Here is a 15,756-nt window from a genome sequence, read left to right as displayed (position 1 = left end):
GAAATGAGCACAGGACCCTGGGCAGTGCTGAGCCTTCCCTTGGGGGTGGGTACTCTCCTGTCCCAGCCCTTGGCTTCTCTGCAGGAGGGCTCCTGTCCTGCTCTGTCCAGCACAGCTGCACCTCTGGGCTGGCACAGGGGACACTTCCCAGAGCTGCCCTTTCAAGCAGCGCTGCCCTGCTCTCAGCACAGATCTTGGTGGGGTTTTTAAAGAGGAATCTGTGTGTGAAGTCCTCTTCAAGGCAGCCCAAGGGAAAGTGCAGGGCAGATGGGAAACAGACTGAGAGGCACTGCAGCTCTCCTGGCTCTGCAATAAGCAACGGAGAGCTCAGCCCTTCTGCCTGTCCTGTCTCAACACTCTTGAGATTTGTCATCAGAAAAGTTTGCCCCTAAAAAAATTTGCCCCCGGTGTTATGATTGTAACCAAAAAACCCTGTCAAAATTATTTGAAGGATACACTGTGCCTTTCTTCTGCAGCCCAAATTGCTCCAAGACAACAGTACAGGAACTGAACTTTTCCATCAAAACTGGATTCACTGTGACAACCCCTGTGATCATGAGAGCTGTCCCAAACCAGTTCCGTGTCTGCACTGCAGCAGAGCAAAGTTGAGTCCTTGGCAGCACATGGGCAGAGCTCCTGCTCCTCACAGCACCCTCAGAGAGCACAAACCAGAGAAAAGAAATGTCTTGACTTGGAGGGGATTTCCCTGAAAACTGCACTGGCTTTGCTGAGAGGGGGCTGTCTTAATTGTTCCCTGTGCTTTCCTTTTCTGAACAGACCCTGTCCTAAGGAGCAGTAAATGTCCAACAGCAGCTCCCTCACCCAGTTCCTCCTCCTGGCAGTCGCAGACAGGCAGGAGCTGCAGCTCCTGCACTTCTGGCTCTTCCTGGCCATCTCCCTGGCTGCCCTCCTGGCCAACGGCCTCATCCTCAGCGCCGTAGCCTGGGACCACCACCTGCACACCCCCATGGGCTTCTTCCTGCTCAACCTCTCCCTCACAGACCTGGGCTGCATCTGCACCACTGTCCCCAAAGCCGTGCACAATTCCCTCTGGGACAGAAGGACCATCTCCTACACAGGATGTGCTGCACAGGCCTTTTTGTTTCTGTTCTTCATCACAGCAGAGTATTTCCTCCTCACCACCATGTGCTACGACCGCTACGTTGCCATCTGCAAACCCCTGCACTACGGGACCCTCCTGGGCAGCAGAGCTTGTGCCCACATGGCAGCAGCTGCCTGGGCTGCTGGGTTTCTCATTGCTCTGCTGCACACAGCCAATACATTTTCCCTGCCCCTGTGCCAGGGCAATGCCCTGGGCCAGTTCTTCTGTGAAATCCCACACATCCTCAAGCTCTCCTGCTCACACTCAGGCTACCTCAGGGAAATTGGTGTTCTTGTGGTTGGTATCTGTTTAGGATTTGGTTGTTTCATTTTCATTGTTTTCTCCTATGTGCAGATCTTCAGGGCTGTGCTCAGGATCCCCTCTCAGCAGGGACGGCACAAAGCCTTTTCCACGTGCCTCCCTCACCTGGCCGTGGTCTCCCTGTTTGTCAGTACTGTCATGTTCGCCTACCTGAAGCCCCCCTCCATCTCCTCCCCATCCCTGGATCTGGCACTATCAGTTCTGTACTCAGTGGTTCCTCCAGCACTGAACCCCCTCATCTACAGTCTCAGGAACCAGGAGCTCAAGGATGCCCTGAGGAAAATGATGACTGGATGCTTTTCAGGAGCAATAAAGTGCCTGTTTTCTGGTGTGTAGCATTCAGAATGGAACTCACTAATGGCCCAGCCTTCCTGCTCAGGTTTTTCATGAAGGTCATCAAGTTCTTCTTGCAATAATTTCCTGTACAATTAAATATTCTTATGCACCTCCTTTCTAATTTTATGTCCACTTTTTGATTTTGACTCAGAGGCTGTATAAATGATGAATTGTGCTCTCTGAGTATTTAAACAAAATAAAGGACCCTGCAGTGCCTTCTTTGTCCAAGACCCTTCTTCTTAGATGTTCCTAAAGCACAGCACACTGCAGGACAGGGTGTATTTGCAAACGGGAAGGGGACAATAATCCCAGCCCAGCAGCACTGCCAGGGAGCAGCAGGGCTTGGTCTTTGCAGAGCTGCTCTCTTGCCACTTCCACACTGTCCTCCTGAGCCCCTTTCTCGCTGTAAGACCTGAGTGCTCTCTGAGCACAGTCCTGTGGGCTGGAAGCCCTTGGAGCACAGGCAGGGACAGGCCCTGGGAACTTGTGAAGCAGAGCTGGGCTCCCTTCCAGCATCTCCAGGATGCTGTGGCATCTTCTGAGGCCACTGCATGTACTGGGTCACTTCTGCTGTGACCTTGCTCCAGGGCTGGAACTCTCCTGCAGTGTCCCCATGACACTCCTGCTCCCTGCATTCCATTTCATTTTCAGATCCAGTCTTCCCCTCCTGCTCACAGGGACATCCTGGGAGTGCTTCAGAGCTGCCATCCTGGGGCAGCTCCTGCCCAGCGTGGGCAGGCACAAGGTCTCTCCACCTGCTCCTCTCCCCTCCCCAGTGCCACTGTTTTCTGCAACCTCCTCATCCTTGCCCAGCACAGCCCTCCTGGCACAGTTGGACACAGCCCTTGTTCTACCCCCTCCTCAGGCACCTGCCCAACCCCCTCAGCTCCAGCCTGAGGACCAGAAACCTTCAGGGCAGGGAGGAACCAGGGAAAATGCTGAGCAAACCTTTCAGCTGCACTCAAATCCAATTGGAGGGGTTGGCCTCTAGGAAAAAATCCCTTCTCATTCTCCAGAACCACCAGGACAACCTGTGTTGTGTCCTGGGCACTCCTCCAGAAGTGTGGGCTATTGCAAAAGTTTTGGTGTCATGGCTATTGAGAAGGCTGGGCAGTGTCACTGGGAGACCTCTCCCAAACCCTTGGAAAGGCCAGAGCCAGCCCAGAGCTTCCTGGGGCCTTGGGAAAGGCAGACATGGAACCAGTCTGCAAACAGGGCAGCAAGGAGGGTTGGCAGAGTTCCAGACTGCTCAGGTTCAGCAGGGAAGGGGATAGGGCAAGTCCTCCTGCAGCCATTGCCAGGCATGGGAAGGACAAGGCAGGGATTGCAGAACCCCTGTGGGAGGGAATAGAGGATGTTGTGTGCCCAGACTTTATCAAGGCCCTTGACATGGTGTCCTGTGGTCTCCTTATGGCCAGACTGGTGAGAACTGGACTGAAGTGGAAGATGTGGTGGGTGGGAAGTTGGTTGAATGAAGAGTGTCAAATAAAATCCATGGTCCGAAGCCCTCTTGGCAGCAACTTCCTGATGAAATCCCTCAGTGACCAGCCCTTGAACACCACTGTAGAACATCTTTATTATCTCTCTGTACAATGGGACAAAACGTATTTTCATTTTGTGAATGATGCCAAATTTCAGGGAACCCTTTGAGCAACCTGTGCTGGTTTAAAGATACATATTGGGGTGGGAACTCCAATAAAATGAACTCACTCCCCTTTTATTCCCCACCAATACAGGGAGACAGAACACAAGGAGGTATAATTGAAAAAATAAGAGTTTATTGACAAGAAATACAGAAGCAAAAACAGCAATACCAACAGAACAGTCCAAAGCAACAGCAGAGAGAGAAATTGCCTCCTCTCTCCCACCCTGCCCCAACTCCCTTTTGTAAACAGATGAAAACAGGGATAAACATGTGCCCCCTTCCCCCTTTTCCCCCTGAATGAACAAAGAACAAAACCAGGAGAAAGAGAGGACAAAGCAAAATGTGGGAAACTCTCTGGTCTGAGATCAGTTGTGCTGCCCAAGAACACGCTGACTCCAGAGGTGTCCAAGCGGGGCAGCGGGGGGGAGGCAGCGGCTCTGCTTGATTCCATGGAGTTCTGGGGAGGCACAGTGGGTGCCAGGAGACTCTTCAGTGTCACTATGGCCCCTTGGTTCCACGGGGTTCTGAGATGTCTCAGAGTTCCTTTTGTTCCAAAGAGTCATGGAATGGGCCCTTGTCACAATGGTCCCTTGGTTCCATGAGATTCCAGAGTGTCCCTGCATTCCTTTGGTTCCATGAGGCCCTGCAGTGTCACGGTGCCACTTGATTCCGTGACATTAAAAAGAATCAGAATGGCCCCTTGATTTAAGGCCAACTGCACATGGGGCTGCCTTAGGGGGAGTGTGGGCACCCAGACAAGGGAGTTGTCACCCCCCTGGACTCAGCCCTGGGGTCACCACATCTGGACTGGTCTGTCTGTCTGTGAGGTTCCCCATTCTGGAGGAAGGAGGAAGAACTGGAGAGGGTCTAGAGGAGATCTGACAGGATGGAGCTTTTGTCCATATTGGAAATAGAATGAAAACTCCACAGAGTAGCATGGAAAGTTGGGACTGAAGGTGAGGAAAATGAAATGTCACTCAACAGGGACCCTTGTGCTGCAAGAGGTCACCCAGAGGGAGTCAGGATCAGCCCATGGCTTTGTGTTCCAGGGAACAGGCAGAGCTGGTGCAGAGCCATCAGGGAGGGTCTAGAAATGCTGCTGGGAGGGGGTGGGAAAGCAGGAGGGGTGTGTGCAGCCTGCAAGGCCAGAGCAGCAGCAGGGCCAGGGCAGGACAGCCTGCAGGAGAGATGGCCAAGGGCTCTGGCAGGGCTGCAAGGCCCAAAGGCACCCAGGCCTTTGTCCCCTTGCCTCTGGCAGCTGCCTCTGCCACTCAGGCCACCACAAGCAACTTTCCTGGCAGGTTCTGCCCTTGGGTTCTGCCTCGCCCCTCCCTCAGGAGCCTGGCAGGGGTTGCCCAGTTTTGGGCCTTTGTTGTTCCTCCCCCTCCCATCCCAGTGCCCCCCAAACAGCCCTGAGCCAGCCGGGAGGGACAGGATCTGCTGGGCCAGGGCCTGAGGCTCAGCCCTTGGCCTTTGTGCTCCACAAAACCAAGGCAGGCTTTGCTCAGCATTGCAGGGGCCTGCCCAGAGCCTTTGTCTGCCTGCACTCCTGGCCTCCAAGGAGCTGCTCCAAGGAGTCCCTGGGGAGGCTTTGGCAGTGCCTGCCCTCAGTGGGGCCCAGCAATGCTTCAAGGCACTTGGACTTTGGCTTCTGACTTCTTCAGCAGCTGCTTCAATCTTCTCTCAGTACCTCAGGATCATGGGCTGGGCTGCAAACACACCATGGGGCTCATTAAATTCCAGAAATCCCTCATGATCTCTTTGTTTTCCTTTAATTGTCTTCAAGGCAATTTCAAAACAAGTCTTCAAAGTTTGTATTTTTTTTGTTTTAATTCAATTATGGATATTTTTTAGTTCAGAGGAGAGGTGATAGAGGTGTTCTCCAAGTGATCTTGATGCTGAGTGTCTCCTCAGGAGATCCAGACTGACCCTGGATGATCAACCTTGCTCCTCATCCCTCAGCCTCCCCAGTTCTGACATGGCCCATCTTGGACTGACAGCTGATGCAACTCCAAACACACCGTAGGGCCCATTAAAACACGGAAAAACAAATAATTTCCCTTCCTTTAATTGTCTTCATGTCTTCAAGACATAAACAACTAATTAGAGTTGTTTTGTAGTTTAGCTAAAGAGGAAAATTTTAAAGTGGACGTCATGAAAAATATATATATTTTTATGAAAGAGAATGATTTACACAAAGCCTTGGGATGCAAGAGGGTCAGGGCGGAAAGGATTTGGATCCAGAGATAAGGGGGCAAAAGAGATTAGTAGCATTTAATTATTCACCAATTGAACAATTATCAAGTGGTTCAATAGCATTTGCTACAATTTTAACACTGACTGAATTAGAGATTCACAATAACAACCTTCCCACCACAGTCAATTCACACCCACACCCAGGCAGAGATGTGTGGACACATCAATAACTGGGTGTGGAAAGGTCCCTCTCCCAAATTCTCCTTGTTGTCAGGGAAACACTGCCACAAATCCCTTTGTATTTGCCAACAGACAAGGGTCCCAGTTGGAGGAGTGTTTGTTGAGGGGGATCAGAATTGTCCTGGGCATCAGCGAGGGTCTTTGGAGTGTTGCAAACTGGAGGGTTCCCGAGCTGGGAGAGGCTGCCAGAGGTGTCCCACTGAGAGGGAGGTGCTGGGGAGCTGCCAGGGCCTCCCTCAGCCCCGCTGGCTGTGGGCTCCCAAGGTGACTGGCTTTAGTGATCTGCTGAATTTCCATCCTGGTGGAATTTCCATCCTGAATTTCCATCAGGAATGACTGGAGTTTCCCAAATATTTGGGAATTGTATCCAAACTGTTCCATTTGGGCCACAATTCAGGAAGCGAATGTTCCAAGGCTTTCATGGGATGACTGATAATCCTGTGTTCCCCAAATGTTCCACTCCAAATTGTTCCCACATTGATCATCCAGCAGCACTTGGTCCAGTCCAGGGGCTCTTCATTGCTCGGCTGGTTTGGTCAAGGCTTGTCAGGAGCTCCTGAGATCATACCTTTAAGAAGGATGGGGACAGAGTTCGTTGTAATAAGACAAGTGATAATGGTTTTCAACTAAAAAAGAGCAGATTTGAACTAGATATGAGGAAGAAATTTTTTACACTGAGGGTGGTGAAACACTGGCACAGGTTGCCCAGAGAAATCATAGATGCCCCACCCTTGGAAACATTCAAGGTTGGGTTAGAAAGGGCTGTGAGCAATCTGATCTAGTTGAACGTGAACCTGTTCACTGTAGGGGGATTGGACTAGTTGGTGTATAAAGGTCTCATCTGATTCAAACTATTTAGGATTCTATAGTTCTTTCCTACTGGAGCCAAGGCTGACAAGGATCCCACAGGTTTCAGACCCAGCTGAGCATCCCCTTTGATGGCCCAGCTGGCAGCTCTGCTAAAAAGCTGCTGCAAAGAACCTCCAGACCTAAAGGAGCTTTTGTGCTGGGCTGAGCTGTGGCTCTCAGGGCTGGGGGGTTGGCTTTTGGCTGCCAGGTGCCCACCAAGGCTCTCTCTCACTCCCCTTGGTGCCTGCAGGGTTGTTTCTCCCACATTTCTCTCACTCCTCTCTGCATTACAGCACCCTGGATTTTATTCTTTCTCCAAAGAGTTATCACACAGGTACCTCTGGAACTGCTTTTTGGCTCAGCTTTGGGCACTGGCTGGTCCATTCTGAAGCCACCTGAAACTGGCTCTCTCTGACACAGAGTCAAGTCTTGATCTCCTCTTCCCTGAGGGAAACCTGCAGCCCCCTCCCTGCTACCAAACCTGATCCACAGGGTCATTCAAGTGCCCAGGAATAGAGGAGGTCTTTGATCCCGTTATTCCTCAGGCTGGTTAAACAAGACTTTGTCCTCTTCTTGTCCCTGACTGCAGGTTCTTTCTGTCAGAGCAGAGCTGTGCTGGACCTCAGCCGTGCTTTGCTCCAGAGCCTGCTGGGGTGGGGGCAGATGGCAATGGAAGAGTTGGGTTGGACTGGATGATCCTTGTGGGTCCCTTCCAACTCAGCATATTCTGTCATTCTGTGTTTGTTTGGGTTTGGGTTGGTTGTGTTTGCTCCCCTTTTGAATTGCTTTCCCTCTGACCCATGAGTTTTTTCTTCATTGTCTTGGGCCTTGCTGGGCACCTGATGGCAGGACAAGTTTCTCCAACTCAGTCATCTTGACCACATTTTTTGTACAAGTCACCATTAACTAGATGAGGTTTCTCACAGACTCGCTGCAACTTGGCATCATCCACAAAGGAGTGGAAAGTGCATTTCATCCCATCACCCAGAGACATAATAAAGATGTTCCATAGGAATGGTCAAGGGCTGGTCTCTGATGGATGTCACCTGGGAGTTCCTGCCAAGAGGAATTTGTGCCATGACTTTTGAGCCTCATCAGTCATTCAACTTCCCACCCATCACATGTTTCACTTGTCCAGTCCAGCTGTCACCAGTCTGGCTCAAAGGAGACCACAGGAGATCATGTCAAGGGCCTTACTGAAGTCTGGGCACAGAACATCCCCTTCTTTTCCCTCCCACAGGGGTTCTGCAATCCCTGCCTTGTCCTTCCCATGCCTGGCAATGGCTGCAGGAGGACTTGCCCTATCCCCTTCCCTGCTGAACCTGAGCAGTCTGGAACTCTGCCAACCCTCCTTGCTGCCCTCTTTGCAGACTGGTTCCATGTCTGCCTTTGCCAAGGCCCCAGGAAGCTCTGGGATGGCTCTGGCCTTTCCAAGGGTTTGGGAGAGGTCTCCCAGTGACACTGCCCAGCCTTCTCAATATCCCTGACACCAAAACCTTTTCTATTATCCCACAGTTCCAGATTAGTGCTCAGGACACAACACATATTCTCATGGTTCTTCAGGAGAAAATTAGAAGTGATTTCATTATAGAGGTCAACTGGTGGAACAGCCCAGTCTGGTCTGGCCCCACAGCAGTGCCCAGCCCAGGGTGCTGCAGAGCTCTGGGCACTCCCCCCACAGCCCCAGCCCCTCTGAAGGGCACAGCAGCTCCTGGGGCACAAGAGGAGTCTCAGCATCCCCATCAGCTCAGGGGCTGGACACTCAGCATGGCAGGAGGAAATGGAGGTCAGGGAAACTGCAGGAGCCCTGGTGTCACCTCCAGGAGATGCCCAGCACAGCCTGACTGTGCCCCTCAGTGCCAGCCCCTCTGCCCAGCCCAGCCCAGAGTCCTGGCCCAGGGACAGAGCAGCCTGTCCCCAGAGGGGCTGCAGAAAGAGGTTTCTCTGTGTCAGGGATTCCTCTCTGCAGGCCCAGAAATGCTGCCTTGCTCTTCTGCAGGGACATCCCTTTGCCCAGGTCAGTGTGTCCAGGCTGCCTTGGCCAGTTGCAGATCCCAGCCTGGGATCCCTGCAGGGCCCTGAGCTGGAGGTGCTGCTCTGCACAGGGAGGGGCTGTGGCACCCTGGGCTGACCCTGCACTGGCCATGCTGGTCAGGGTGGGGAGCAGACCCAGCAGGATGGGGATCACTCCTCTCCACCCTCTGCCATAGTCCTGGAAGGCTCAGTAGCCAAGAACAAGGCTGGGCTGGGTCATGGGCTGTTTCCAATGGCACAAAGGGCAGGGCAGGGCTCCACTCCATGCAGCCTGTGAGCTGGAGAGTTCTTCAGGACACCCTCCTGGAAAGCCCAGCCCTGGCTCTGGTACAGCCCCCCCTGAACTGGGGAGGCACAAGGGGAGTTCACTGTGGGTGAGACGAGTCACTGGCCAGAGTCCTTTCTCTGTTCCTGCTGCGTCCCCTGGAATTGCAGAACTCTCCTTTACCAGTTCACAGGCAGATTTAGGACTTGATCTCTGGTAACTCCACCCTGGGCAGGATTCTGCTCCAGGGCTCCATTCCCTGCTGACTGGATGGGACGGGCTGTCCCTGCAGATCCTCTGTGCTCTCCTGCACTTCCTGAGTTCCTACAGACAAGTCCTCACCTGCCATCAGAGCCCTCACAAGCTGCAGAGCCCCAGGCAGGTGACTTGGAGACCATTTGCCACTGGCCACCAGCACAGAACATCTGACCCAGCCCTCAGTCCCTCAAGTACCCCAGTGAGTCGCTTCTCTCACTGCAGGGACTGAATGGGGAAACAAGCAAAGCAATGAGACTTTGCAGAGTCTATTCCTTGGCCTTGTTCTTTATATCAACCTTTCAAAAAGAACAAAGTCTTCAGGAACTGCCCATGGGGATCCCCTTTCCTGATGGAGATGATGTTAAGGAGCCCAGCTCTGTGCCAGCAGTGCCCAGGGCCTGTCCCTGCCCATGGTCACAGGACTGACACAGAGCAGGGACTGAGCTGCCAGAGCACTCAGGCCTTGGGCAAGGAGCAGAAAGGAGAGGGAGGCAGTGGAAAAAGAGCATCTCTGAAAAGGCCAAGAGCTGCTGCTCCCTGGCAGTGCTCCTGTACCAGGACTCTTTACCCCTTCTCCTCTGCACACAGACACTGCCCTCCAGTTTTAGGGAAGTTGTTGGAGGGAGAATCTGCATTCAAAGAAAAAGAATTCAAGTCCTTTATTCTACTCAGAGATTGTGATTCCTCATGTACAGAATAACAAAATCAGGATGTTTGACAAAGAAGTTGCTGCAGAAACTTTTATTTTGTTTAAATGCACACAGAGAATGATTCCTCATTTACACATCCGTGGGTCAAAAGAAAGAGGTAGAGAGTGAATTAGGTACGAGATGAAGAACAAATTTCTGTGTTAGCAACATTAAAAGAGTAAAAACATATAGGAAACTTCCCCACCATCACTCTCAAAAGCTTTAGAAGGCAGACAGGGCAAGAAAAGGGTTAAACAATGAGTGTTCTGAAGAAGAAAAAAGGCAGGTTATTGCTGCTGAAAAGCATCCAGTCATCATTTTCCTCAAGGCATCCTTGAGCTCCTGATTCCTGAGGCTGTAGATGAGGGGGTTCAGTACTGGAGGCACCACCGAGTACAGAACTGTCAGGGCCAGATCCAGGGATGGTGAAGAGATAGAGGGGGGCTTCAGCTGAGAAAAAATAGCAGTGCTGACAAAGATTGAGACCACGGCCAAATGAGGGAGGCAGGTGGAAAAGGCTTTGTGCCGTCCCTGCTGAGAGGGGATCCTCAGCACAGCCCTGAAGATCTGCACATAGGAGAAAACAATGAAAATGAAACAACCAAACACTAAACAGACACTAAGCACAAGAAGCTCAATTTCCCTGCGGTAGCCTGAGTGTGAGCAGGAGAGCTTGAGGATGTGTGGGATTTCACAGAAGAACTGGCCCAGGGCATTGCCCTGGCACAGGGGCAGGGAAAATGTATTGGCTGTGTGCAGCAGAGAATAGAGAAACCCAGTGGCCCAGGCAGCTGCTGCCATGTGGGCACAAGCTCTGCTGCCCAGGAGGGTCCTGTAGTGCAGGGGTTTGCAGATGGCAACGTAGCGGTCGTAGCACATGATGGTGAGGAGGAAATACTCTGATGAGATGAAGAAGACAAAGAAAAAGAGCTGTGCAGCACATCCCATGTAGGAGATGGTTGTGGTGTTCCAGAGGGAATTGTGCATGGTTTTGGGGACAGTGGTGCAGATGCAGCCCAGGTCTGTGAGGGAGAGGTTGAGCAGGAAGAAGCCCATGGGGGTGTGCAGGTGGTGGTCACAGGCTACAGCGCTGAGGATGAGGCCGTTGGCCAGGAGGGCAGCCAGGGAGATGGCCAGGAAGAGCCAGAAGTGCAGGAGCTGCAGCTCCCGCCTGTCTGCAACTGCCAGGAGGAGGAACTGGGGCATGGAGCTGCTGTTGGACATTTGCTGTTCATTAGGACAGGTCTATTCAGAAAAGGAAAGGACAGGGAACAATTAAGACAGCCCCCTCTCAGCAAAGCCAGTGTAGTTTTCAGGGAAATCCCCTCCAAGTCAAGGCATTTCTTTTCTCTGGTTTGTGTTCTCTGAGGGTGCTGTGAGGAGCAGGAGCTCTGGCCATGTGCTGCCAAGGATTCAGCCATCCAAGTCACTATCCTTGCCCACAGCCCTTCTGCCCCAGCCCTGGCAGCAGCTCCCCGGGCCGGCTGAGAGCTGCCCCTGGCAGGCAGCAGAGTCCCTGCCCAGCACAGCACCCTGGGCTGCAGGACCCTGCTCTGCCCCACAGCCCTGGGCACCCCTGGCTGCACCCCCGGCTTCACAGCTCTTCCAAAGTGCCCCAAAACAGCCCCTGCTCACCCATCCCATCAGCTGGGGCTGGGCCAGCTTTAGGAGATGCCTCCAGGAGCTGCCCCTGCACTGCCCTGCAGCCACAGACTCACCGTGTGCAGCCCTGCCAAGATTCCTCCTGCAGGGAGCTCTCAGCCCTCCTGCCAGTGCTGAGCCCCTTGAAGCTCTGTCTGTGCCCTGCTGGTGTCCCTGAGCTGCCCTGGCAGTGCCCTCAGCCCTGCTGGGCTGTGCAGAGGAGCTGCTCACCAGCAGAGCTGACTCTTTGAAGCTCTTCTTGCTTGCCAGGAGCTCCCTGTGTGCCAGGAGCCCAGCCCAGCTCAGCAGCACAGCAACAGCCCCAGGCATTTCATGACCCTCAGGGGGGTTTGATGTTGTTTACATGAGACTCAGTCCCTGAGAGGAAGTTCAAACAACTTCTCAAGAAGTCAAAGTGAGATTAAAACACTAAAGTTTCTTGTAGTGCTAATGAGTCTCACTGAGGGACACAACTGAGAAGGTGTCCCCAGGTTCCAGTTAGAGCAGAGAACTGCAGACAGTGATGACAAGGATGGATAAGCAAGGGAAAGGTGGTTCTGATGCTGAATAAACCTTGACTTGTTTCCTTGATCTAATGGGCCAAGCCCTGACCCCCAGACATTTCAAAGGGACATCCTTTCCCTGCCTCATTCCTCAGGGCTCTTCCTGGGGCACTGGGATGTGGGATGTGCAATGCCAAGGGCAGGCCCATGGGGTGGCACCTGCCAGGCTGCTGAGCAGGGACAAGGAGGCCATGAGGCCCCAGGGCTGCAAGGGGCACTCCCCTCCTCCTGGCCTCAGGGGCACAGACAGCAGCCATGGCCAAAGGCCTGCAGAAGGTGGCTCTGTCAGGGCCTTTCAGCTTCTCCCCCTCCCTGTCTCCTCTCCAGCCCAGGCTGTCCTACGGTGTCCATGCCCTGCCCCTTTCCCTGCAGGCTGTCGTCATCCCCCCGGCTGCCCCACCTGGCTGGCACCTTCCTGCACTGACATCTCTGCGTCCTCCCTGGCTCTTCCTGCACACACAAAGCCTTGGGCTCATCCAGACTCCTCCTGGGTGACGTGTTGCAGCACAGCATTTTCCATGGAGTGAAATTCCTTTTTCCTCATGTCTGCTCGGGACCTCCCCAGCAGCACTTGGCATTAATTTTGTCTTGCTCATGCTCTTTTCTGCTCTGACATAAGGATCCACCATCTCTAAATCCTCCCTTCAAGCCCTCTGAGGGCTGTCCTGTACTGTCCTCAGTCTCCACACCATTGAGGCCACAGCTCCTTAGCCCCTCTCTAGTGCTCATGTGCTTGAGACCTTTAAAGCCCATCTTGGGAGATCTCTGGGCACTCACTAATGTTTTTGCAGATGAAAATGTCATGCTCCTAGTCTAAGGAAATCTCAGTGATACTTTTTACCAAGGCCTGTAGTGGTAGAACATGGGGCAGTGGCTTTTAACTCAAAGAGAAGACTCTTATATTGGATAATAAGAGGAAAGATTTAACAGTAAGGGCTGCAAGAACTGGAACAGTTTTCCAGAGAAATGGATGTCCCATCCCTGCACTTGTCCAAGGTCAGGGAGTGTGAGTAACCTCAATTAGTAAAAGATGTCACTGCCCACATCCAGGGACTTGGACCAGATGACCTTTTATCTCCCTTCCAAGCCAAACCATTCTGTGATTCTTTTTAGTCTAAAGTCCCAAACTCCTTCTCCAAAGAATTTCCACGTTGAGGACATGAATTGCCATGTTTTTGGAGAAACCCTTCTAAGCCAAAAAGGTAAAAAATTAATTCCAAGGAAGTTCCAAGGTATCTGTATGAAACTTTAAGCAAGTAGGTCAAATGCAGAACCTCTCAGGGTGACCTTGCAGCTGAGGATGGGGGATTTGGCCTTGGGCTCTGAGACTAATGACGGGCAGCCAGAAAGGGGATTTGGGGATTGGGCAACACTTTTCCTGGGATGTCTAGGAAAGAACCAAAGCAAGGGGAGGATCCCAGTGGTTTCTGGAGGAACAAGCATGAGAAAACAGAGAGAAAAGAGAATGAAAAAGTGGGTCATGTTAAACAGGAGGCTGATCAAGACACGTCCTTGGCTGTGCCCTGCAAGTGAACCCCACAGCCCCATTTTCTTAAGAACTCCATTGCCAAGAAGTTTCTGTGGGGAGGGACCTCTCTGCTCCTGGCACAGATCGTGGCCCAAGTTCCAGCCACTGCAGCGGGAGCCACAAATAGTCAGGTCTTGTGTTCTTTGGGGGGCCAGACTCTGCCCACACTGGGGGAGGTGTGTGCTGGGAGCACAAAAGAGTGAAGCAAATGCAAAGCTAAACACCCAATGTAGGCTGACTTTGTCCCTAAGTGGGGGATGAGAATTGGACCCAACATGTGCAGGGACAGATGGAGGGGTTTGTCCCCCTGGCCCTGCCCAGAAGGGACACCTTTCAGGAAGGGTTGTGGCCTTGGCCGTGCTGAGGGTTGACCCAGGCAATGCAGCTTGGGATTGCAGTGGCACTGTCAGGGCTCTGCAGAGCTCCTGGCAGTTCCTGCATTTGTCCCCAGCAATGCCAGAGACCTGCAGGGGTTGCAGTCAATCACTTGTGCTCTTTGGGACCCCGACTGGCTCTGCTGAATGTCAGCAGGCCTGGAGTTCCCAGACTGTTCCTGCATCCACGGTCGGGCCTGCAGTGACGTTTGTGCAGCATTAAATTGGGGCAGTGGCAGGATGGCCATGGATCCATTCCTGCACAAACACAGTGGGGCTCCATCCCAGGCAGGGATAGAATGGGCTCACAAATGTTGGAAGGATAAGAAGTAGGGAGTTTTGGCCCTGTGGAATCCCATGGAACCAAAGGAACCCTGGGACATGGTGGAACCTCATGGAATAAAGGGGACATTGTGACCCTGCAGCACCTCATGGAACCAAAGGGAGTCTGGGACATGGCAGGGCCTGATGGAAACAAAGGAACCTCCTGGGAACAAAGGGACCCTGGACACTGCCAAAACTCAGGGAGACAAGGGAACCCCAGGACACTGTGGAATCTCCTGGAATCCAGGGGCCATGGGAATACACTGGGGCCTCCTGGAACTAAAAGGAACATGGGACACTGCGGAACCTCATGGAATCAAAAGGACCCCGGGACTTTCTGGAACGCTGGGGAATCAAGGGGCCAGTGTGACATCACAGAACCTTTTGGAACCAAAGGGAACCAATGGGACTTTGTGGAATCTCCTGGAATCAAGGGTCCATTGTGACACTGTGGAACCTCACAGAATCAAGGGGCCGTTATGGTTCTGCAAGGCCTTATGGACTCAAAGGGACCATTGTGACACTGTGGAATCTCGTGGAATCAAGGGTCCATTGTGACACTGGGGAAAATGATGGAATCGGTGGGCCATTGCAACACTGTGGGGCTTTATGGAGCCAAAGAATGCCAGGAAACAGTTCAACCTCCTGGAATCAAGGAGCCATTGTCCCACTGCGGAACCTCATGGAAAAAGGGATCCAATCTTTGCCTCAGATTTTGTCAACACATTAAATTTAAGGAATTACAGAAGTGTGATTAAATCACTTTTGTCCCTCGGGTTTTAATGACTGGCCACATGAGAATATTTTTATAAAATGAAACATTTATTCTTACAAATGATCAGACAAAAGATCTTAATCAGAATTATTTACTGCACAATAAAAAGCGTAAAACTACTAGTAGTACAGTGTAAGATATGGTAGTGCACTATATTGAAACAATTATTGAAACAATTCTATTAAAGGTAGCCAGAAGAAATAATTATCACATAGAGATCTGATATAACTCACCCAGTCCAACGGTTGTGGGGAGATTTCTTTTGCTCAGTCTTGAGGAGTGTCCTTGGAGGGTGTCCCCACCCAAGGCAGGAATCTCCCCACAATTACCCCAAGAAGGGCTGTGTTAGAAGAACCTGCCTGGATGAAAGGGGAATAGACTTCTCTAGTAGGAAGTGATTGACTGCTCCTCACAAATGGACAGGTCAGTTACCAGTTTCTCTGTCCCACTTCCAAAAGCAGGATGTGTGTTTGCAGTTGGGTGAACCAGGCTGGTTTGAGCATCATTCGACACCAAAACCATTCCCATGGCACCACCAGTGACTCTCAGATCTCACAGACAGCTTGCATGAGAGCTGGCACTGTTGGCATTGTCTGATGGGATTTTAGGCCTTATC

At 52.2% G+C, this 15,756-nt stretch overlaps 2 protein-coding genes across 2 annotated transcripts in view; one reads left to right on the top strand and one right to left on the bottom strand.

The window, feature by feature from the left end:
• LOC113987285 (zinc finger protein 850-like) overlaps positions 1 to 15,756 on the top strand; it is a gene marked incomplete at its 5' end in the record, with an annotated part of 61,752 nt that overhangs the window by 15,713 nt on the left and 30,283 nt on the right. The window lies entirely within an intron of this gene.
• On the bottom strand, positions 3,241 to 11,159 carry LOC114000576 (olfactory receptor 14J1-like). Its single transcript, XM_039389653.1, has 2 exons — positions 10,252 to 11,159; positions 3,241 to 3,256 (listed from the first exon to the last, which is right to left on the bottom strand). Exons 1-2 carry the CDS (start codon positions 11,157 to 11,159, stop codon positions 3,241 to 3,243), a joined length of 924 nt encoding a protein of 307 aa, XP_039245587.1.

This window comes from Pipra filicauda, unplaced genomic scaffold (genome assembly GCF_003945595.2).
Source record: "Pipra filicauda isolate LSUMZ 115617 unplaced genomic scaffold, ASM394559v2 scaffold755_size109291_pilon, whole genome shotgun sequence".
In the NCBI taxonomy this organism is placed as follows: domain Eukaryota; kingdom Metazoa; phylum Chordata; class Aves; order Passeriformes; family Pipridae; genus Pipra; species Pipra filicauda.
The sequence above is the reverse complement of the archived record's forward strand: the minus strand, read 5'-3'. Positions and strand labels throughout refer to the sequence as shown.